This window comes from Zootermopsis nevadensis, unplaced genomic scaffold (genome assembly GCF_977971745.1).
Source record: "Zootermopsis nevadensis isolate Lab colony 2312 unplaced genomic scaffold, Znev_1.0 Znev_ptg000011l, whole genome shotgun sequence".
NCBI classification, from domain to species: domain Eukaryota; kingdom Metazoa; phylum Arthropoda; class Insecta; order Blattodea; family Termopsidae; genus Zootermopsis; species Zootermopsis nevadensis.
The window spans coordinates 8,449,328-8,474,734 of NW_028259143.1; the positions used below are offsets into that span (position 1 = coordinate 8,449,328).

Genomic DNA, 25,407 nt, shown 5'->3' on the forward strand with positions numbered 1-25,407 from the left:
TAAGTAAGTGTGTATAACAGTTGTGGTGCACGACTTTGTATCATAAATTCGAAAACATCGCTCCTTATAACCTAGAGTTTGAGGTTTATATATAAAGATGAAATTTGAAGTAATTAAAAGCGTCAAAGTTTTAACAGCGGTGTTTGGAATCATAATAGTTTGACCTCTCTGGATCTAGGATAAAAGGTGCAAAGTGCCTCGCTGTTAATTGCGACGCTGTCTGGCAGAAATCGTCAGGTTCGCCTATTATAGGGGCCCTCTGTCCGTCTCTCCGACTGACCGCGTTATGTGGACGTGTCCAGTGGCGGATTTAATTGATTTAACATTGTTACAGCTTGTTTCCGCATTGTTATAGGGAGCTGTAATTAAGTCTCGGAAGTGTGATTCTGTCTGTTATCTGTCAAAGGAAACTACATGCTCAGCTCTTCCATCGTTCTCTATGTCTTCAATTGCTTTGACACTCTGTTTGGAGCCATGCCAGAACGCCCTTCGGTTTCATATTCCAAATATCCACTTAATGGATGTCAAAGAAATCTGATAGCGGCGTTCGACATTTTGAATACTCTCTTCTGCGAGGTCTTCTTCCATGTTGTTTTGTTTGCCATTATTATTGTTGCTACAGGGTGAGACAATGTCTCTATGGAGCTGGATCTCTAACGGACCCATTGTCTATCCCCCAGATAATACACGCGTGAATGCGGAACAGTGGTGAAATGATATTGAGAGGAGAAATTATAACTCGGAGAAAAATCTGTCCCAGTCGCATTTTGTCCACTTCACCCACCACAAATCCCATATGGATTAATATTAGTGCAAATGCATTCCTCTGCTATGAGAGGCTGTCGGCCAACCGCCTGAGCTATGTCATAGACCTTCTTACTTACAGCAATTGTCTCTAACATTTGTCATTCTCGCTCATTAAGTGAACTGACATGCCAGTAATATAAGTGGCACAAACAGGATAACTGAAACATCTTGGATTTGTAATTTGAATTTCGTTTAAGCTCCACTATAATGGGATTGGGTCTGAATTGAAACTGGCTGACAAATTAACTGAGTTTACACACAGCAGAGGTGTTCCTGAGGAGCAAATAGATTCATTACCGTCCTTGCGGTTACAGTTTTAAATTATTGTTACTTGTTTTAAATATATTTCATTGCAGAGCAATGGTATTTGTGTTTCACATTCCAGTATTTTTTCAGTTGTATATTTACCTGTTTTCACAGTTAAAAATTTATTAAACCTGTTATAAACAAAACGAAGGACATAATTTTGCGGCGTGTGTCTGCAGGAAATGACCCAAGCAACCGTTGCAACGGCTGCCACGTCAGAGAATGGGCAGGTAGCTTAATGACCATTTACAGTTGTCTGTACAGTGATAAAACTTTACAAGTTCATTTGAGCCGTAGATTTTACAAAACCCACCAATCGTTTTAGAGTACAACACTGTTATAAAGAACTAAAAAAAACCCCTATAGTTTAATGAGTTCAAGTGTAGCGCGTTGTAATGACCACCCAGCGCTTTTATCATTATATGCTTGCCCACCAACACTGCAGTTTTTGTTTTTATAACGTCCTAGTATTTAACACGTTTACTCTGAACAATTTAATAAAACTGTATCGAAACTGTGGTTTTTTCTTTTACAGTTCCCAGCAAGTTGTTTCCACGTAATTTTAAATGCCATTATCAAAACATAATGTATTACGTGTTAAACTTTTTCACGTTAATGGTAAAATTTGTTTTGGCACATTAGTTTCCGTACAGATTAATGTTACATGAGTTTCTATAGCACTTTAAAGCAAATTGCCGACTTTTCGCTATAACTACCACATGCCTAGTAATCTAGTAAATATCTTAAATTAATCAAATCATTAGGGAAATACATACATGTAACATACAGGATTTATCTTCTCCTAAGTATATCTTCATTAACACGTTATTGTGTATCTGATTCTAATATGGACGCTAAATAAAATTGCATAATATCTTTAACTTTTATGATCTCATTGTCTTGCACCGTTAAACTGATTTTCGTATTTTCTTAACTAAGAGATGTAGGTCTGTTTGATAACATTTAGAAATACAAACTAGTTGAAACGTATTTTACATATTTATGCTGGATATATCGTTCGGTTCGTTGAAGTTTGATGGTCTGTGTTGAAAAATAAAAATACGAAAGTCTTTCAAATCTTCCATAATGCTTTTAAAACATTAGATTTCGCAAATAAAATGAACGAAATACCAGAAGTCCCTAACTTTAAAATATAAGTCCCTATAAAGTTCGAGTCATTTAACTTGATTTCTTGAATGGAATGTCTTTTTCCGAGAGATCGGAGCGTGAAAATCGAGCCATTTGAAGTTATATCATGAAACATCATCCATTAGACTCGGCGTAAGAATAAGTCTTCTCCTCGTTTACTACTTTACTACGTCACCGCCCTTTGTCTTGAGTGCGATGGCAACGTATCATTTGTATGGTAATGACTCTTAAGCCAAGCAGAATGGAGTGGACTCAACCAGCTAAACGTTACTACAATCGTTAACTTATAAGAGGGTATGAAACGAATATAAAATGAGAAGAGGAATATCGTCCTTGCCGATAATTTTATATCACTATTTTGCACGTAGAAGGAACTGCCTTCACTTGGCTTTTATATCTTTACTTGTTTTTGGAAATGAAATCTCAATTCGGGTGTTGATGTGCACAGATGGTTTACAGGAAATACGTTATTGTTATATTGGAATTATATTTCATTTTGGCTCGCATATTAATGTTCAATTTGTTGTCCTGAAAGTAAAATCTGGTCTAGGCCCAACATTGTGTGTAGTGTACTTATAAATAACTCATAATCGGTCGGTTTATTTGTTGCAGATGTGTATTAGAGCTTCTGCCTTACAAGTAATTAACATAAAACATTTTTATTTTCGTTGGTCAACCGGAATTTAATGGAATATATCGCTAATTTAATCTTTCAATCTATAGTGTAGACACCGGGAAAGGAGCCATGGTACTTGTGAGAGGAAGTACGCTCTGTTTGAGAGACAATCCAAATAGCATATATATGTATTAGTTATAAATGACAACACGGAAACAGTCGTGTATCTCCTCCTCCTCCCCCCCCCCCCCCACTCGGCACCGTATTCTTTCTCTAGGCTTTTTCCTTCTACGCAGCTACATGTAAAGGTGCAATGAATTCTGGAACGTTCTCTAATTATTCATTTTAATTGAATCGGGGGGAAATAAACAGTTTTAATTGCATATAATTAAGATAAATATTTTTTTACTTATCTGTACACTGTCCGACTCCTTCCGCCAAATGTAACTTTAAGTAACTTTCTAAATTTTCTCTTTCACTTTGTAACGAATTCCGGAAACCTAGTGTTTATGAATGACATTCATATCTTCAGATAAGTTTAAAAGAGAAGTGATAACTTAGAATTTAATTAGATTACAATTAATAACACTTAAACTCTACATCCACACACAAATAAGGCTTAATTTTGCAGAAAGTGACATCACATTTTAGTTTCCTCAATTGATTCATGATATGATAACTAAACGTTTGAATTAACTTTAAATCAGTGGTTAGTGAATAAACTTTTTAAGCAGTTTTAACGAGTCTTCAGGTTCTCGTCTGTGCAAGTAAACAATTTTATGAAACAGCATTTTTCTAGCTTATTTCTTATTTTCAATGTTAACTATCACAGCGTTTCCTTTGAAACTGATAGTCGCTCAGTTATTCAACAAAATTCCCGCTTTCTGTAGCATAAGTAGATTCATTACCGTGTTCATAACAGTCAGTGTCCAATCCCTATTTTCAGCCAGATGAATCCAGAAGCAACGCAAAAGTTATATTGGCTATACAGTGCCAGGGTATTGTCCTAACAAAGATCCTAGTGATGGAGAAATACTGATATCAGCAACGTTGATTTTTAACTCAACATTGACTGCAGTTGATCGCCCGAGAGTATTTTAATACACACAAATCCATTCCGCACCGCCTCACCCAATTTTCTCAATATCATCATTTTTATTATTATTCCGCTTACATCCTTGTCTTCCAAATGGTCTGTTTTGTTTAGGCTTTGCAGTCAAAACCGCTAAATATTATCCTTTCTTTGGACATCCCTGTAATAGTCTGCGAAGATTACACATAATGGACGTAAGTAACTTGAATGTTGCTTGTAAAAATTAATAATATAAGTTATTAGTGATTAATATATGAAAATACACATAGTGAATCTATAAATCTAGCAGTAAATGTGTTCAGTAGAACGGTGTTCTGGGTCGTTGTCCTGCATAGTTGATATAACGCGCAGTAGTCAACAAATTCACTGTCGTGGAAACTTCAGTGTGTTCAGTAATTTCATTTGTAAGGTTCTTTCATTATTCAGTACACTTGAAGAAGCTTGCTGAATTTACGGGTTCGCCTTGAATAAAGTCAACATTATCCAGAGGAAAAGGAAGTCGTTTGGGGTGCGGGCCGCTTATTTACGTAATTCTAAATATTATCTGAGTTATATTAGGAATATGATTACATTAGTTGTAACCCGTGTAAAAGGGCCAGTTTCTTCTCAATATAATCGGAATTCGATCTCTTTCTGTCCCTGACTATCAGTAGCTTGTTATCGTAACACGATACGTCAACAATCATTAGAGACGGGTTTTGTAAGGGTGTAACTTGAATAGAATTCCTCTCTCTACTCTTCCTTCTTATAAACGTTGTGAGTGAAGGGTGTCAATTTCGTTACAACGGCGCTTGCTTAAACAGCTGTCAGTTCCCGCCAAAAATACAAGGGACAATGAAGTGGCTCACCATCAGTCAGTCTGTCAATGTGTCGGCGGCATTGAAAAATCAAGCTGCTTCCACAACACTCCATGATCTCAAGAAGAAGACTTGAGGCTTGTATCCCACTTAGGTTTACATTTTATATAATGAAGAACTTTTGTTGCTTCTTCCTTTCGCCGAGTAATGGTGGGATCGTGAAATGAAGTTGAACTGACCCAAGTTTATAGCATGAATGTGGGAAACAACGTCTAGTTTCATGTAGAATTGTTCTTTTGGACTTTGTCCAGAATTTAAATTACAAAGTAATAAAATAAAACTACAACGTTTTGGAATCTGGATTCTACTTCCGTCTGAGGTTAAAGAAGATAAATTTAGGGCCGTAATATTGCGTTATTTCACAGGTTTATATATTATCGATATTCTGTTTTTTTTTGTTTTCGGTGTCAGAAAGTTATAGAAATATGTGTAGTAACTTTCCAACCAATTTCTTTTTCTCCTGTGGCCTTACAGCTCTGGCGGGCCTTGGCCTCCTCCCATGTAGGAGGTTACTTGATCTATTTAGATATTTGGTAGGACTGCTTGGACGAGTGATCAGCCCGTCGCAAACATAACTTCTTCTTCTTCATTTTGCGTTCTCCTTAGAAATATGTTGAGTACGTACATCTGTGATTAAACATGTAGTTTATGTATTCAACATGCTGTAGGCCCATATAGTTTGTAGATGGCTTTTTTCACTAGGGTTGCTTGTTTTATGTATTTTCGAAGAACTTTACTGTAGAGGAGACACGTTTTTACAGATACCGATTTTTATTGTTCAATAAATCATTTATACGCTGATAGTTAGCAGAACGAGTGATGACATCACAATGTTCTTGTAGTGGATGACTGTGCTTTAAAGTTCAGCCTCGAATCCAACATTCAGTAGGCCTATCCAACGAGTCTCGCAACGAAATGTGGTGAGTTATGTAAGTGGCAGACAATGAATCTAGTGATTGACGCCTTTTGGTTCCGAAGATGCAACAGCGTTAGTCCTTGTTATCTTGTTAAGCCTGCGCCGATTGTTTGTTTAATGCCTGTTAATTATAGTACGGTTAGGGCGTTCATCCAACAGCGGTTGCTGCACGGTGACTAGGCACAAAGCATTCATAAGACGTGCTTCATGGCATGTACAGGCGTGCCCATTGAAACCTATACTCCTGCACTCACAACACAAAAATCTTCCTTTAATATTGTAGACCTTCTAACAGATTTATGTACTGTTACTGTTGACTGTGTCGTAGTTTCTGTTTAAATTCGATTTGTTGCTTTTCATCAAATACATAGAGAATAATTTGACAGAAATATGGTTTAACTGTTGAAGTTGTCTTAAAATCTGAAGTTACCTATTCTTATAAGCCATTCTCTGGTTTTATGTAATTCCAAGTTAATCCGCATTCTGTGTAGATGTATCCTGGCGTAAGAGATATTGATTCTAGTTACGATAAGAGACTGCACACTTAATTTAAAATAGAGTTTTTTGGTAGTAACAGAAAACTGGCGTAGTGATAGACAGTCAGTTAACAAAAACTACGTTTTCTGTATAGACATTTTAACTGTCTTGTTTATGTACTGGTTATTTCAGACTAAAATTCTAATTCCATTTATCAGGAAAGTGTGATATTGTTCCAGAAATTTCTTGGAAATGTTTCGAGTAGTAAACCTTGTTTGTTTTAATCGAGTACCTTGATTTCGTTAACATAGTCATTAGTAAAAATTAAATTAAAACATAAATAGTTGAAAATAGTGGGGCTAATTACAACGTGCTCGGAACGTTCTGAAACTTTTGGAATAGCTATATAATACACGCACCGTCTAACATGGCTGACGTTAGCGTACAACGTACAATGGAAAGGCGATTCATAACACAGACAATAATGAAAGTCCACTTGAGTGTTCAGAACCAGATTGTAAGAAGTTTTCTTTTATCTATTTCCTTTTCCCGCGCGTATCTCGGACAAGCAAGTGTGTTCAGTTACGTTCTTGAAAAATGACTGACTTATGGGATTTTGTGCCTTGTACTCTGGTAGAAATTACCTATGCTTCAGGGGAGCTTACTGGCTTCTTAATAAGGACGATGAGTGATGGAGGCACAATGCTTCTCCGAAACGTCGAACATTTTTTAACATAGTACATGGCGAAACATCCGAAAAGACAGTGATCTTCATACTGGCAGCCATGAGAGCCAGAAATCTCATAATAATTTGAACTTTGAAAATGTTTTTTTAAATAAATAACAGATTCAGAAGCTGGTTACCACACTGTTCATGTCTGCTTCAGAATTTTCAAACCCGTATTTCAATATTTAGCGGAGACATATAAGTAATATCGTTACATATGACGTTGTTCTGATGCATTTTCGTGTGGTAACAATACTAATATTACTCAATGTAATAGGATATTTTTAATTTTTTAAACTCAAATCTTACTACGTCCTAGAGCAGTCTGTATCTGAAATGTACTTATTGCAAATTATCTTCTTTTGCTATAAGTTTTATAGCTTAAAATATCGACAACGTTTAATACGTTAAATTCGATAACATAATAGATTTAAATATTGGAAAATATATTGGGAAAGCGCCGATGTGAAAATGAGGATATGTTAGGTAGAGAAATTGAAGCGAGCTTTGACTAGATCCGGTTTAATCCAAACTATTTGTTTGTTGCTATATTCAGGAATATTTTACAAACGTGGGACGTAATCCATTTTGAGCTGACTGAATGTAGGGGTGTTTTCTTCGAACGATAAAACGTGTCTGTATGGAGCTAAATTATTGTACTTTCATTTTGTAGTATAGTTACACGAAACGCCTTTCAAAAACTTTATTTGCACAATTTATATCAAACCTTCGTCGACTGTTTTACTGAACTGTATTAATTCAGGAAGCTACGCTGTGTCTCGTGAAATATGAATTTGAATTAAAACAGTGAATGATGGACAATCGATTCCTACAGTAGCTTGGAGAACCATTAGACAAGGAGGCCGGGATTTTTGCTGCTGTTCTTATGTATTTGCCTGTACAGGCAGCGTGAAGAGAAACAAAACTAGTAGCTAACTCCTCCCACCGTAGTTTTTCATTCCTCATCACCCACCTTAATCATCACTTCACAACTGACACACCGTAACTGCCATGTCAGTACGGGTCATTATCCTATCAGCAGCGCTAGGGCTTGACGAAACGTCACAAGTAATTACACCTGACTGGCCAATCATCGTATCTGGGTTTTTTTAAAACCTGCCCCACTTATACAAAATAAGGAAGAATAATTTTTTATTATTATTTCTCTGAATTCAAAATTGACGTGAACACCGGAAACTTATTTTCACGCCCCTGTCACCTGTCTTCGTGATATAATTAACAAGTTGCTTCAAGTGGACCTTAGCATAACATAATATGGTTATTGGACTGTGGTTACCGTAGCGTTACGCTTCAAGAATATCCAACCAAGTGCTATTAATATTGTATCGTTATCAAAATAAATATCACTAATGAAGTATCTATGGCCCTAGGCCAACTTGTAGAAGCCTCTTGTAACTTTCCATCCTAGTATTTCTTTTTGTATGTCTGGGCTAGAGATAACTGCGTAATGACGACGTCCATAAGCTCTACTCTTCTCCAAATATCATGAATATGATCAAATCAAGAAGGATTAGTTGGACATGTAACACGTATGGGAGAGATGACAAAAGCATACACAATTATAATTGGAAACCCTGAAGAGAAGAACTTATTTGGGAGACCAAGGCATGGATGGAAGGACAGGATGTAAACGGACCGTAAATAAGTAGGGCTTTACCTTGTAGACTGCATTTAAGTGGCTCAGGATAGGGATCAATGGCTGTGTGATCACGGTAATGTAATTAAGGGTTCAATAAATGACAGCTGAGCCACTGTCAGCTGTTAAAGCAGGACTTTGCCTCATAGAGTTAGATTAGATGTGTGTGTATGTGTATATATATAACAAAGCTTTATTAGCTGCATGGGTTATATATTATAGAGTAACACAGATCAATTATGAATGAAGGATTAGGAAGGAAGTGGTCGTGGTCCTTGTAAGGCAACGTCCTTGCTTTTGTCTGCAGAACTGGGGAAAATTACAAGGAATCTTAACTTAGGATAGGCTGTTTCCAAGCCAGAATTTGAAATTGGGAGTTCCGCAATACGAAGGACCGACGCTAACCTTTACAACGCCACAACTGTGTTTTAGTCCAGTCTCGTAAACCGTGTTTTGTCTTGCCTGTGTGTCCTCTAGTAATATGATTTAAATTACTTAACCGATGTCGTTCAAACTTTGTACGGCAAACTTAGCACAAAATGTCGTCGAGTCATTTTAATTTTCATTTAGTTCGGTTTATTTCAAGGGTCGCTGTACTTATGGGACTAAATGAACTTTTTTATTTTGTCAGAAGTTCCCGTGTTCATTACAACTCCGTCAACATTATTCTGTAATTAATTTACATTATTCTAAAATTGTTTAACTAAGTACAATACATTAACGAGAGTTCTAGCAGTTATAACCTATGATTCGATGGCGACAAGGTTATGGTAGTGTGGTTAATGATGATGATGATGATGATCATAATCATTTTTTTATGGTTGTGGAACGCGGCATGGTGCTCGCTGTGATTCAGTGCAACAGCTGCCTACTTGTTACAGCACAGGATGTTTATTTTCTTGGCTGCTTACATATGAGTTATGACTTGTAAGCCTAAGATATTTGCGCAAGTCATCCTATTACTGGCGTCCGTATTGTTCCTTATTGGGTGCGCAATGAACAGCTATTTTTCTGGCAAACAATTACATTTTAACAAGAAAGGTGCTACTCCGCACTTCTGATACGAAATTCCTCGGAATGTAAACGCCAATGTACGTCCCATTGCGCGTGGTCTGCTTTCTAGAGTACGATGTATTGAAATAACGAATTTCTGGTATACTCTCAAAAGTTGCTTTGACCGAATTACAAAGTCGTGAGGGAAGGAAAATTCTTCCTTGTCAAGTGATTTCAATAATGCTTATCTACTTATATACTGTTGTCATGGCAGTAGGAAGGATAAACCACGTAACACATATTTGTTATTCTGCAGGTATGCTGACTCTAGATGTTACTGGAGTGGCTGCTCGTTCTGAGAGGACGAAGCGAGTTACCTTCATGCTGTGCCCAGTAAGTTAATTTGATTTCATACTGCATGATATCATCATGTATGTCGGGAAGTTCTAAGGACACAAAAAAAATCGAACTTGGTATATTTCAAGAATTTCTCAGATGAATGTAATGTTTGTAACTTTCCAGTAAGGAAAATTTTTGATTTGAAAATATTGTGTTTGGAAGACAATGTATTTTAGTCTGGCTACCTGACTTAGGACTTTATAAAAGTGCGAAGTAAGCATGAAAAGTGAACAAAATATAGACGATAACAGTTTGAGATTCTCTTGAGATATCGGGGATACGTGGTCCCTGTGAAACTAATACCTGTTTTTTTAATTATACGGTTATTTGTATTTGGTAATAAAAGGTATGGTTTTAAGAAGACGTTTGTTACACAAAAGGTGTGTCCATATGAAACCCACCCCACTGTCACTAATTCTGGGGATCACAAGGAAATCTGTATTGTCGAGTCAGCAACTTCAGATCAACGATGACTGCGTTGGTTATTGTAACTACTATAAAAGAGGCTGTGATGTTAGCGGGTGCTAATTTACGAAGTTAAAGCTACGACCTGTACCATAATTAACACCTTTCAACCTCTTTTTGAAGCACTGATTTAGGAACTCTACGACTTTGTTCGTCTTTTCTTTCGCATAAAACCTTTTGCTGGAAGAGATGTCAGAGTTGCTAGCGACTCCTTCTTTCCTGATCGAACCTCCATGGATTAAACTCAAAAGCTGGAGTCTTGAACACGTAGATACAAAATGTATTTGAACATGATTTTTACTATACAGAACTCAATATTGAATGCGAAGTACGGTGTTCAGTTTAAAATAAATTAGTTTCATTGCACCTGGTAACCACATATTATTTCTAGTTCAGACGAAATTGAATTTTTTTCTGTTTAAAGTCGTACAGTACGAAATCTTTCAAGACGTTGCCGGGAATAACTTTGGATCTAGTTATTACCTCAGATGTCGTGAGAGCGTCATGGCGTAGCTTAACTTTGAAATGGGAATACAGATACATTACAACAAGCCGTCTATATGTAGAAGAGAAATTAATTAAGATATGGGAAATTTGGGATGTTTGCGTGTTAATACTTTTGTGTAGCCTACATTATTTTTCAGTTGCCACTGCCAGGGACTCGAAGTGTAATAAGGCATGTTAATTTAGAGTAATATTGGCTAGCCCAGTCAGCGGAAGCTTTTCGCGGATTCCGGCATACGCACTCTTATCATGAAACAGAATTTTTCTTGAGAAGCTTACAATACGCTCAGTTAAGTCAAGAAATTCCCTGCCTTTTATGAAACACGAAGGTTCATTAGCGTGTTCACATGAGCCGTCTCTGGCCACTGTTTTGTACCAGATTAATCTAATCCACGATCTCTCACCTTCTTTCTTTCAGAATTATGTCACTAGTTACCACCCATTGCATTTAGGTCTACCAAGAGGTATCTTCCTTCCAGGTTTTCCGACCAAAGTTTAGTATCAATTTGTGATCTCTCCCTGTAATTCTCTTTAACTTGATCCCATATATATATATATAAATTATGAAACGGCGCGCCATGCAGTTCTCTCTGTCCTCATGTTATTTGATCTCTCTTATATCGAGACACGTTTCCCGACGATATTAGTTTTACATAATGAACAGTAAGAGAGAAAGTCCAATTTCTTTCAGCGTTATATATCATAAACATACAAAGATATGAATCCGAACTAGGCCTAAACATCCATATGCACTGTCATATCATGCTGGTTCTGTAAAGACAAAGTAAAGCGATAAACTGCTCGTGGTTCATCATCTTGTATCGGATCGCCTCTTGTATCAAAGTTTTTAATTACATATTTCGGAAAAGAAATTGTCTCATCTGCAGAGCAACTTGAGAGCGAGAGACAGGCAGCTCCTAGTAGCTAGCCCTCCCACATGACATGTCCTTGCCACCCCGGCGCACGACCGCTTGATTGGGTGACAAGGAACCCCGCTGAGCCCACCGATAGATTTGCAAATTGCTCCTGACACTTTTCACCATTTTGTTGTGCCCCCCTCCCCCTAAAAAAATTGTATTGGCGCTTCCCCCCCCCCCCCGGCCACCGGATGTTTCCATGTTGCATGTGTGTGTGTGTGTGGTATGGTTTTGGGGGGGGGGGGGGTTGTAATTGAATGGCAGCGCCTGCTTTCGACAGCTCGACTAGCCCGTCACATCTCGACAATCACCGTGGTCTGAGTTTGTGTGTTGCACTAAGAGTTAAACGCGAAGGTCTATTGTGAAAACCTTTCGCTCCAAGTTCCAAGAAATCGTTCTCTGCATCGAATAGAATAATTGTTAATTTTCACGATACAAGGGGTCCTTGTATAATAATAGCAGTCTTTGTTATTGTCCTTTAATATATTCTAAACTGCTTCAACACTAGTCCATATAACTCTCTACCGAATAAATGAATCCAACAATTGGCGTCAATAAAATAGAGCATTTTGATTTGAATCGCCTCAGTAGAAGGCAAACCCTGTTATTAATTTCTGACAAACCGAGCTTCTTAATTCGGTGTCCAGAGTGTGTGGCCGTCATGTTGTCAAAGGCGCAGGATTTCGAGACTTTGGGTATGTATCGGTAAGGCTGTGCTTGGGTCTTTCACTTCTCGTCGCGTTCATTTATCGAGAAACGCAATACAAAACATCGACCTTTCTTTTAGTAAAAAATACCAATCTAAATGTACACACATTTTATTACAAAATGTCTTAAATAATACAGAAGTAGCATCGTGGGACGTCTCGCCGTAATTGAGATCGCTGTCCGACTTCTCAGGTAATAAAACGGGCTACTTTATTTAGAGGCGTTCACTTTCGCTGATCTCACGTATATAAGCAGAGACAATATTCTCCCTAAGAATATTAGAAGTGAGAATAGAGCCTTTCTCACAGGAATCCTATAATGAAGCATAGAATTATTATCGATTCTGGTTTTCTGAGTTGTGTCACCGTATAGCCTTTTAGGTAGAAGTATCTGTCTTTCGAAATAATTGTCATCAGTTCCGAGATTTTACTACAAGTTAAGTAAAGATAATTTAAATAAATGTAATTAAAAGTTTAAAACAAATGTATGATAGCTGAAAATTTGAACCTCCTACCAAACAGTCCATTTTTGTAGAATTATTGGCCTTCATGTCTAGTTTTGTGTTCAATTTTTTCTTTTTTGAACTACAGGACGTAAATTACGTCACATTTGGGGGGGGTAGGCTAGTTATTTTATTTCGTCTTTATGAACTGTTATCAGATATTCTGGACATGTTCAGTAGGTTAAGTTCGTGGAAAACTTTTATCCACATGGAGATTCTAAATCTAATTTGTACAGTGTCTGATACTTGATACAGTAGGCATGATACATTAAAAGTCTGAAATGCAATACAACGTGTAGGATAATGCGCTATTATTATGATCTGAAATATGGTCCGTTATTTTTAATGAACACGTAATGGCGAAATGTAAATCTAATTACTGAAAATATCAGAAAGCTATCGGCCGTTTTAATGAGAGTTGTGAGGGATTCAAAGTACACTCGTTGTTCTGGAACGAGTAAATTGTGTAGAAGTATTTTTGACAGAAATATCTAAAAATTGTTGCAAGTTCTTTATACCAAGCGTTGCGCAGATCTGTATTTCGTGGAATCTACGTAAATTTTCGGATTTACAGACTTCTTGTTGTATAAGTAATAAAATGTTCAAGATAGGTCTTAGCACACATTTAAGAGAGAAATTAATCAGAAATTCAATGAGATGGTTTCGAACATCCCATCCTCTCTTTCATGCGCCTATTTGATGTGCTGTCCATTTAAACAAACTGTAGTTGGTTGCTGTGGACCCAGTCTGGCGGTGGATAGAATGGTGTATCTATTTATGACGTCTTTTTATGTCGCAGTGAGGAAACCACGGGCTAACTACCGCATGGGGCAGAGCTCCTATTTAACTTTGGATTTTCCAGAGAAATATTTCGCCTGTTTTTTTTAAAGCTATATACATAGCCTACAGAGGACAATGTATCACAGGAAAATTCTGTGACTGGTAATAGATCTCACGATATTATTGTTCGGGTGGGCGAGACCCATTTTTTAGACCTCGCGGTCAATGTAATCGACTAAATGCGGGCTAAGAAAGACTTGGTTTCAAGCATAGTTTATTTCTGAACTTCTAATAGCTTTTTAAATGAAGTGTAACTACAGCAGTAAAATACTCTCTTTTTATGTATTTCGGAATCTTCTTATAACAAAGTTTCATAAAAATAAGTACGCAAACAATTTCATGCATACCGAAAGTTTTTTTTTCTAAACTGAAGTGTCTTAGAGCCCAGTACTTTAAAAAATAATTATACATTTAATAAAATTATTCAGATATGAATGGATAGCCACTACGCAGTGAGCATGTTATGTTTCTCAAACGATGGATAAAGTGACTTTGAAATAAGCCGTATTAGATCCTCATTCTCCTTTGAGAAGACGACTTCTGATCAGAAACCGGGTTGGTTTTCATTTTTTATGCCCTTTCAAAAGACGTCCGTGTCATTACAGCTTCAAAACATGGGCCACACCCACCTGTAAGCCCGCATTCTCTATTCACTTCCAGACCCCAGAGACCAAGCGGTTCTTGACTTTTTCTTCTGTGTTATCAGCAATCTTCGATAGTCTGAGGGAGGTTGAACGTGAAAAGGGGCACTGTTGTAACTGCTTCAGCAACACTGAGTTGGGTTTACGAAGAAATTGTCTCAGATATAAATAGATTTTTAAACAAAGAAGTTGCAAGCATTAAATATAAAAACAGGCCTGTCTACAGTTAATTTTTAGGAGAAAAAGTTTTTGTAACCAAAAGAATTCGATATATTTTATAAAACTGGAGAAGAAATAAATAAGATTTATTTTGTGGGCTGTCGGTGTTTGAAGCAAAACATGAGTATTAAAATGCCATTATTTTACAATATGATTATGGTAACGTGTAGTCAGTTTCTAGTGTACTGAATAACCTCTTTTGATTCCATCGTAATATCTAAATGAAGACACAGCAATTGAATCATGGCGGATATCAACTACCGCTGGGCGTTTAGCTGAGAAACTTTCAGAACAAATGAATTGTAGATTAATTTCTTTCTTTTCGACTCTCTTAAAGAACGAGACTGAAGGGTTTTGCCGTTTTAAAGTATTTGATGTGGTAGTTTGTAATTCAATCAATCTCGGAAATTCTATGTAGGCCTAAGTTTACCAGAAACGTGCCCGATATTTGAGTAGGCCTATTCCATAAGCAATGCATAGGAAACGTTTGAATTAAATTGTGAGTTAAAGTCTCATGACTTTAGTCGCTTGCCATTCTATAAAATAAACCATAGTTTAATCATATACTCGTACTTTGTTGAAGGCCTACTTGGTTTTTAACCGCCTTCATAATCAATTTGTGTTTGTTCACAAATTTTTCGCTTCATGAAGACTGCATTTGGATAGTATCACTAATTTTCTCACTCAGTGTGAAGTGTCATTAAACAACGTTTAACCTAGAACTAACAGTTTATCTTCCCTGAAGAATCCATTAAATGGATAATTTATAAAAATTGTTACAGAGTATCAACAGTTTGTTAAAGGGACTGTACGATCACAACTGCTCATTATAATTATTAAAGAGTGTGCTATATATTTATTGAGAAATATAATTCAACAAGATACAGAATATATGCGTTTTTAACTTTTTTTATCGTCCCTAATGTGTAACTAAATACGTTAAGTAACGAAGTGAATTTTTGTGTTTCAATAACCGGTAACACGAGCTACATTTGCTTTGATCAAAAAATTCGTTATTTTTAATTATGGGCTTATAAACTTTATTAGAGGCAGAGTGCTCAGAAGAACTAATGGTATTTTAATATGAAAAATGTTTGGAGCTACTGCATGTTTTTAAAATAATGACATCATTTTGTGACACTAGGAAATATAATGTTGTTTATGTAAAAACTTATCATATTACGTTCGGTGTAACATAACGAGAGGCTAACAGCGAACAGAGGCCTGATGCAGTTTTTGCATGATTTTCTCAAGCACTCCTAACTTTATATAATCCTGATTGTAATTTCCATAGTCTTTTATTGTGCCTGTTATCAGAACTATGTCTTGTTGATTCGCCTGGAAGTTTGGTTTCTTGTAAGTTCTAGTTTTAAATAAAGTCTTATTAATGACATATTTTAAAAATACAGTAGAATCCCGATTATCCGACCTTCGGTTATCAGACATTTACGTTTTATCCAACGTATCGTGCAAACACCCATTACTAATGTCTTTGAAAAATTAACTCTTTAATTTACATTTTGTTAAATATTATTTTTGTTTGTGATATTTTTTCGTTTGATACCGCATTATATTTTCTTCGTAATTTAATAGTATCTTAAATTGAGTTATAAATTGAATTGATTATTTAAACTCGTTTTTTTAATTACAGTCTTTCGTATTATCCGATTTTTTCGAGTAACCGGCCGTTTCTCTGTGTGAGTTAGGTCGACTAATACTGCATAGCTCACAAAATGAACTCGTCTTATGAAACTTCCAGAAAAAATCTTGGGAAGATTTAAAGGCTATATTCCAAGAATTTTAGTAATATTTTTGTACTGATAGTACCTATATAGTACACGGTCCTAAACATTTCTGGAACTTAATATCAGTATCGTAATAAGGAACAAAACGAGTTAACTTAACTTTACTTACTTTACCAAGAACATGGAAAAGATTAACACAACTTAAGCACCGAATACAAAAATCAAGACGGGCATGTGATTGATACAGAACTGTTGAGAAAAAGTAATTTGAATTTATTCCATTTCACGAAAACTTCCATGCGAAGAGCTTATATCTTTTTTTGACTTCAAGTTAATCGAAGAAAATTAAATGCTACAAATAATCACTTGAATTATACATTAAAGTGTATTAAGTGTTGTGTTTAATGTGGGTACAGCATCAAGAATTGATGCAGTTTCTCTATTTCTAACGGGAGTCCACTTCCTCGGCCTCCCCCCCCCCCCTTCGAATCCAAAATCCCCCAATTTTCCAGCATCGCCACTTCTGCCCCGAAGATAGAGAAATAATGTTTCTCTACGATTGAACACGATACCAAAATTTAGAACTGCCCATGCTTACCGCCGTGAGAATCTCAAAACTCATGTTCATTGTTATGTGCCATGTTTTATTTCAGGTTTTAACAATGGAAGATCAAATGACAAATTTCCAATCTGTACTTCATTGATACGAGTCGTATTTCGTACGAAGTTCAGAGAAGCCTTTTCGTTCATCCTGTAGTTTCCTTATTGTGAAATTATTTTTCATGCCAGATGAACTTTCCATTTTAATAATCACTCCCCGCGGTTACGAAACAATGAGTGATTAACAATAACAGAGAAGTGGTGTGTTGTGATTGGAGCTCTTAATAAAGGCTCCCCTCTGATTGGCTAGTTCAAGACCTGGCAGGGAGCGAGGTTGTTTCCGGAAGCCCAGCCTACACTGCAATGGCTGCTGGCTCATTCACACTCACATACGAATAATAAGTGCTGCTATATTAGTACTAGTATATATGATGCACCGCTGCTACTGCTCGACATGAAAACATCCGCTGCGTTAGTTCTCACTGCAGCAGTACTATTATTCGGAAAGAAAATATCGACTGCGTGGTAAATCTGCTTAAAAGTCTGAATGTCAAACGAATGGAAGAAAATGCAGCTCGTTTAGCTGCATTTCAGAATTATATAATTGATAATGTGACATAAATGACGAGATAGGCTACCAGTGTTTATGACCTCTTTCAATTTACGTTTTAAATTGAATTCTGCTGAGTGTTTGAAAATGGGCTGTGCGTGCAGTTAAGTCGGAGATGCATTCAATTAATACAGAAGTCTGGCGAGAAATTCGCTTGGGAAACATTTGGAATGTCCAGAATTAGATAGGAAAATTACATTAAGATAAACATTTAACTTTGCTACAGGTAACGATCATAAATTTGATCCTACTTTATTGTAACTGACTAGGCTATTTTCATCTGAAGCGTAATATTAATACGGATCTTAAAAGGTGTTGACTTGCTCAGAATAGTGTAGAGTAAAGGGATACTTCCGAATATGGTAATGGAACTTCAGGTTTCATTAAAGGGGAAATTTTTTGACCAGCTGAGTGGTTTAATACATCTCCTGTCTCTTGAAAGTTTGTAAGCTTGAGTTATTGCTGTTGCGCCATATTTTAAACGTTTAAGATGCGCGAAGTCTCTAAAATTCACACGCGTAGGCCTATTTATAGACGTAGTATATATAACCTTCAGTTAATAAGCCTATGGCCCACTTCAAATTACGTCATTAAACGTTTTAAAATTAACCATGTTCAAAGGGCGTTTATATTGTGGGAAAATAAAAAAAAAATTGGGACCAAATCAGGTGAATACGTTGGTTGTTCCAGCACTGGCATATGGATATGCGGATTCTGTTACCAGGAAGTTAGTTAGTTAGTGTAGTAATTCCAAGTTTCGAGCGAGAATTTTTGATAACTGAAACTTGTACTGTCATATGACTTTAATTGGAGTGTCGTTTATTTGCTGAATTAGATAGATCTCAGATTCACTGACGGTCGTTTTCAATTGGTCAACACTCCTACTTTGTATTCAGGATATCTAGGATTAAACTGTCGGTCTTGGGGCTCTTTGAGTTTTTCTTCAGTTCCTCCAGACACATATAATGGTATAATGAAGCTAACTTACACGTGCTTTACATTTCATTATTTATTATCGCCCTATCATTCGATGGTATAGAATGTGTGGTACTTTCAGCATCGTTAAATAAAACGACGTGATTAAGATGCTGATATGAATGCATTTGTTTGTATTAATCTGTTGCGGTTCATTCGCTATAAAATCCGTTTTTTAGATTAGCAGTGGATGGAAACATCAGACACGCAATTCTAATCCGATTTCTGTATTAGGTGCTCCACGTTGCTTGAATCGCAGAAAATCCTTGTCACGATGGGACATAAGATTACAAATTTGCAGCTTATGTATGGAATTCAACCCTTGGGCTAACTTGGGGTTGAGAGGAGAAGTGACGCTCACAAAATATCTGCAGCATCCACTAAGGGCCAATCAGAGGCGTCGAAATTTGGCGCATGCGTTTATTAGAAGGAAAGAAAGAGAAAAGGTAGTGAGGGGAAAAATTGTGGATATTAAATAGAGCAGTATGGCTCAATAAAGTCAGGCAGAGACTGCAGGCAAAGCAGTTGAAACAAAGGAATACTCTACAGCGCAGGATCGAAGAGACCTATTATCACTGAATACGTGTTCTAACTTCACGCTGAAACCATTACTTAACAAAAACATAAATCTGTAACTGCTTTCTTGTGATGGATTATCAGTCTAAAAAATATTTGGTTTTGTATTGAACGCTCAATTATGGCGGTTGTCTCAGACTATGACAGTAAATTGGGACAACTAAGCAATTCTTGAATTATGATTTTGATTTAGAAAGATTAAAAATTTGTTGAATATTACTTAAAATTGTCTGTGTTTTATTTTTGTAAGATACATAAATCTTTATCCAAAACCGTTCTCTACAGCTTTGTACACTTGTGTATCGAAATCCATGGAGCAGAGCCCCTCGTAAGAAGTTAACAGAATCCGTTTGTAACGGAAAGGTTCATTATGTTCAGAAGAGCCTACTCTGTCGCATCAGTTCGTATATCTTAATTCGATCCTCTCATACATACCTTGGTCTCCCAAGTGCTATATTTCCTTAAAGTTTCCGAATAATATTTTATTAATTTCTCATTTCCCTTGGTCTGCTACCTATCTTTCTTGTTTTCATCTTCCATACAACATTTGACGAAGTGAAATGTATGAAGTTCCTCATCACTTAATTTTTTCCATTCTCCTTTCACTTCCTGTCTCTTAGGTAAAAGTATTCTTCGCGGCACCTTGTTCGTTAGTTTTTAGTTAGTTATAAACAACGTTGGTATTACCTATCGAACAGATAGGAGAGACTACAAATTCGAGATGTGTAGCAGAATATTACATCTTGCCATGTCGACAGGGAATCGTTTTTTCTGCATCCAAATTCATTGAATTGGCCTGTCTATAAGACGTAAGAAACGATCCAGAACCAGTTCCGCCCACTGTCTTACCTAAGAACCATCTCAATATCATTATCTCAGTTACCTCTCTTTGTGTCAAGTTCACTTTTTCCAAAAGGTTTCCCTATCACAATTTTCCCTGCATTTCTTTTCTCCCCAATACTAGCCACATGGACAACCAGTCGCATCCTCTTTTACTTCGCCGTCCTACAACTGTGAACATTTGGTATAAATCTATTATTATCTCAACACATTTGTGAACAGTGGCCATAAAATCAAGGAATCCTATCATTAATCTAAAAAATATATTTTATATAAACTGCTCCCTGAAATAATAGAAGTATTAACATCAGCGAGAATATTATCAAGAATGCTATTCACACACATTTACAGAATTGAATTATCTTACTGTCATCTAAGAATAAAGTGCATGCCACAGTTAAATGTCAGTAAAATCGTCATGAATGTTGGTGTCAAATACGAAAAGCTGCTTCGCCTCACTGACCTGTATTCGGTCTTCAGGTAGGTCCGTCTTAAGGGATAGCATTTCCCGAGCATATACGTCGGGGTAGTGCGCTTCTTTGAATGCTTTCTCTAGCTCCTCTAGTTGATAGCTAGTAAAGATCGTCCTGCAAAGAAAACACCATTTGTGAGGCTGGGGTGAAGAGTTCTCGCGCAGTAATCACCCTTCTATTTTGCTCCGTCTACAGATTGAGACGTACGTTTATTTGTTATTAGACTACGTGATACAGTTCGCTTGGAGAAACTGATAGTAGCTCAGTTCGTCAAGAAATTGCACGTTGTTTATAGAAACCGAAGTTGGCATGTTTGTCGCTGGATTCTTACCCTCAGCCAGCTGAATTCAATCCATAATCTCACATTTTATTTCCCTAAGATCCATCTCGGTATTATCCTGCGACTTGCGTGTTCGTCTCCCAAATGGTCTATTCCATTCAGGATTTCCTATCAAATACTGAATTCATGTATCATATTTCCCACGCTTTCTACATGCCTCGCCCACCCCATTCTTGTTGTTGTAAATATCTACAATGTAGTAGTCTGTTATCTGTTTCAAGTTTGACTTTTTCCCCTGAATTTATACTTAATAATTTTACAGCAGATTTTAATAACAAATGTATCCTACCTGTGTCGTCTCTTTTTCTTTTTCTTCTTATTAAAGCCGAGCCCATCCGCGGAGAAATCCTTTCCGGCATCTAGGTGAGCCAGGCCTGGAACACAAGAATTCGAAATCATTCGGTTGTAAACAGCAAGTAAGAATTGGCTTTAGAAAGCAGGCTGGCTTATATTTTGTGTGCTAATATTATTAGCACACAAAATATAAATTATAATTTATAAGAGAAGTGTTCCATGTTATAAGTGGCAGGTTACAAATAGAGAAAATGGCTTCCAGATACAGAGAAGCTGGTAATAAGTTGAAAAAAGCAGTCGCGGACGGCCGACAAGGGATGATAAAAGCTTAAGAGCTTCGAAAGTGTACCAACCCCTACCGCAGAAACAAGGGAGCACATTACAAGTTATTACAAAGGGCCTTAGAATCGGACAGGTAATTTTTTCTTACACAATGCCTGGTTTATGCAAACACGGTAATTAATCTTTCGGACACCCAAATTGCCGGGCATATTTTGATAAGCTGAGCGATTGTCAGATTATCAAGGACAACTCTGATCTATGCAGTCAGATTAAAATAACATGTCATTAGGTGTTATTAACACCAGCGTATTTGCCTCTGTTTGAGTTTCAGTTATGATGGTAAATGGAACTGAAAGCCAATCTTTTTAGACCAGAGATTCTTCTCCACCATATTGCAGGCTGTCAGTAAGCATAACCTATTTCAGTCTTTGTTATTTCCACAATATGCACTGTGTAATATTTAATTTGCCCTCCGAGTCCACGCCTGGCTTCGTCGATGTCTGCCATTTCTGAAAATTAATAGGGAAGGGGATTTTTTTGTAGGGGCGGATTGGAGGAACACGTGATTACCTATTACGGCGTGTAATGTTCATGTTCTGTAACGAAATTATCTACCCTTTTCTGTTTCCCCCCGTCGACGACCATGTTCCATAATCTGATCTCTCGGCTTACTGTGACAGCAACGGGAGGAGCCAATTTCTGAAGGAAAGTGGACATTTTATTGGGCGTGAAACAAAAGATGTGAAACATTAGAACTTACTTTGAGATAAAGTTGGCTCTAATAGAACATAGCATTAGATTCAAAAATTGCATTTTGATGATCTATTCCCAATCACTCTCCCCGTCAATGTGTTGGATAGTGCTAGCATATCCTTAAGGCCCTGGCTCAGAAAAGATAGAGCGGTAATAAATTAAGTGTAAGGCGTTCTTGTGTGTTTTGAGAGCGTTTAAAATGTTAAGTAACTTCAAATAATGATGATAAAATCTGGACACAACAATTCTGAAAATTATTTTATATTATTCGGTGCACATTATAGGATAGAATCAGCCATTATTACATAAGCTGGAGCAGTAATTTGGGATACGGTTTTAAAATAGTTCTGCTCCATCTGTGTCACTACCCAGAGTTATTTTCTTGGCTTCATAGACTTATTACAAGAACTGTACTTCGAGGACATTCTGTTTCCATGTAGCTACACCACACACACACGCGCGGTCGTTTAATATTGAGTGAGTTACAAAATTGAAGTCTAGATCCCAAAAGAGAATTGGATGCTGAGTTTTCTTGTCTAGGTTTGGCTTGTAAAGGGGAATGGAGTGCGTACAGGGTGTAATGTAGTGATCTTATTGCTATTCTCCGTCCCTTTATTAGGGCCTGAACCTTCTCTCGTCCTGTCCTCTCAACTATGAAACTTTCAGGAAGAGAATGCAAACTGCCCGCCTCTCCGTCCGACTGTGACAATGTGTAGGTTACCAAGACCAATGTTTTATTAGTTTCTGCAGCACAGTCAAAAGTAAGCTGTTCTTTAGTGACTTTAATACTCTTATTTATTCATGTCTTCTTCAAGAGTTGTTATCAACTATCAGTATTACGTTAAAACCTAACGCTGGTTGATGATACTGACACGGCTGTTGAATCTTCTAAGCATAATATATGACGTTTCTGTATGAATATTTTAATTTTCTGCCGAGTGTAACTTATTCTATTCATCTAAACGAATATTTGTGCCTGATTTGTCATTAAAATTCCGATACACGATCACAGATGAACTTCACGAAACAACGTTTATAAAGCTTATATAATGAATGAAATCTCTCTTTAAAACAAGTTTAATAATTTTAAAAATGTCTGAAATGTGTTTACTTGTACTGTGTAACGTTTGTGATAGCTTTAAATATCTCTGAAGCCACTTTTGCACACAGGACATCGACAGACTTATTTCCTCCTGGAGTTTCGCACTTTAGTGCTCTGTAAATTCAAAATAAGGGCAGCATTTTAAACAGTTCGCCGCTATCCAAATAAGACAGTAATGAAAGCGAGACAAAGTCTGGTAGACACAAATCGTCTCTTTACTCTTTCAATTTTCACAAGAGTCGTAAAGTGTTGTGCAATACTGAAACCGAACAGAATACAGCGGTATCAAAATAAAGTAGTCGAGGAAAAACTTATGTTGTGCAGTTTCGTTTCTTGGATGGCTTTTTCAAAACATTTGAGACAACAAAACGGAAATTGTCAGTGGAGAATTGATGACTGGGATTCACACAAGAATCACGTACTCTCATTCTGTGTTACTCCATACAACGAACTAACGGTCAGTGCAGCCGTAATGAATGTAATGATTTATCTTTTCTTCCCATACAAAAAATTCCAAAAAGTTTCTAAAACACAGTGGAAACTGTACATATTTCCTGTTTAACATTCAAGAAATCTGCGTTTTTACCATGGAGTGCATTTGTAATTTTCGCGAAAGAATCTCAGACTAAGCAGCGGTCATCTCCTTAGACAGAATGAGCAAATCGATTTTTGTTGTTGAGTCAGTTGTGTTCTCTTTGACGTAGGAACTGAATTTTTAAATAAGCCTGTTACTGGGATGAACTTCGTGCTTCAAAGGGTTTATGTTGTATTTAATTGTGATCTAGTTTATTATTTACAATTGCATCACAAAAGTTTAAAGGTAATATAATAATGATTCAATTCAATTTAGTTATCTGTCATTAGTGTGCTACATCAGAAGCCAATTACAGATACAGCACAAGAGAACACAATAATAAATGTAACAAAGTAACTACAAACAGATTTAAAAAAATACACGAATGCAGAGAAAGTTGATACACAAAGGCAACTCGCTACTGAATATATTTGTAATAATATTTTAATTAAATTATAGTAATAATACTTTATTTTACGTGTTGACTGAACAACTACTGGAGCTTATTACACAGTCAATAACAACAACAATAATAATAATTCATTGTTTATTATTATTGTACTGCATAAACAGCGAAAAGGCCAGTTACAGATACTAATAATAACAAACTAAAGTGGAATAGCTTATAGAAAATGCAATACACATTCAATTATTGTTACTAGATCTCCATCCAGTCACGTCTGCCGGCAGAAACGCATGTAGGTTTGCATTTGAAATACCCGTTATTGTTCGATTTTAATCAAAATTGGAATGTGTAGATGACTTTTAGTAAAACTTTTTCATATTTACGGTTTGGGCCTTCAGTTCCGTTCTGTCTGCTCTGTCCACGTACAACCTTAATTCTTCCACCTAACTTTGGGTTTTCTCACGTCTCCTTTGCTTCCAGATATATACAGTAACATATATTTGTCAATTTAGTAAAATTCCCGAACACGAAATAATCGTGAAAAGCCATCCAGTCTTCTCGTATTTTTCATGAAGAAGGATGGACGGGTAGAGGGAGACAGATAAACATGGTGAAGGTAATAGGCGAATTTTTGTAACTTTTAGTTACGAACGTGCGAAAAGAAACAACATAGCAATGAAATAGAAGTATGATAATATGTCTCGATGCAGACCACTGGACAACAGTCCTGTTCTTTGCAGCTTCTGATTACTTTCTTTGTCTTTCATTGTGTTCATTTTTCCAGCACGATCCATCACAGTGGAACGTACATGTTCGCTTGACAATCTTCGTGTTGAACACACAGAGAACAGGTTTGACTGAGACGTAGACTGGGGATGGCGAGTCCAATCTAATTAAAGAGCAGTAACTTGCGGGGGGTGGAGGGGTTAGCATCAGAAGGGATGAGGACAAACGCAGACAGGACGTTCATATGTGTGTATCTGAGAGAAAGAGGGACTTAGCTCTCCGAAAACAAAAACGAAAACGAAACGTCTGCTCTGTAGT

At 36.8% G+C, this 25,407-nt stretch overlaps 1 protein-coding gene and 1 long non-coding RNA gene across 2 annotated transcripts in view; one reads left to right on the forward strand and one right to left on the reverse strand.

The window, feature by feature from the left end:
- The window catches only part of LOC110833822 (uncharacterized), a 193,788-nt gene that overhangs the window by 39,842 nt on the left and 128,539 nt on the right, over window positions 1-25,407 (forward strand). Inside the window, exon 2 of the long non-coding RNA XR_015534715.1 lies at window positions 9,915-9,991. This is a non-coding gene — a long non-coding RNA (uncharacterized LOC110833822). The remainder of the gene's footprint in view (window positions 1-9,914; window positions 9,992-25,407) is intronic.
- The window catches only part of LOC110833720 (uncharacterized), a 120,523-nt gene that overhangs the window by 30,858 nt on the left and 64,258 nt on the right, over window positions 1-25,407 (reverse strand). Inside the window, exons 3-4 of the mRNA XM_022072172.2 lie at window positions 21,242-21,326; window positions 20,603-20,726 (exon numbers count right to left, since the gene is read on the reverse strand). Coding sequence (XP_021927864.2) covers window positions 20,603-20,726; window positions 21,242-21,326 — 209 coding nt within the window. The remainder of the gene's footprint in view (window positions 1-20,602; window positions 20,727-21,241; window positions 21,327-25,407) is intronic.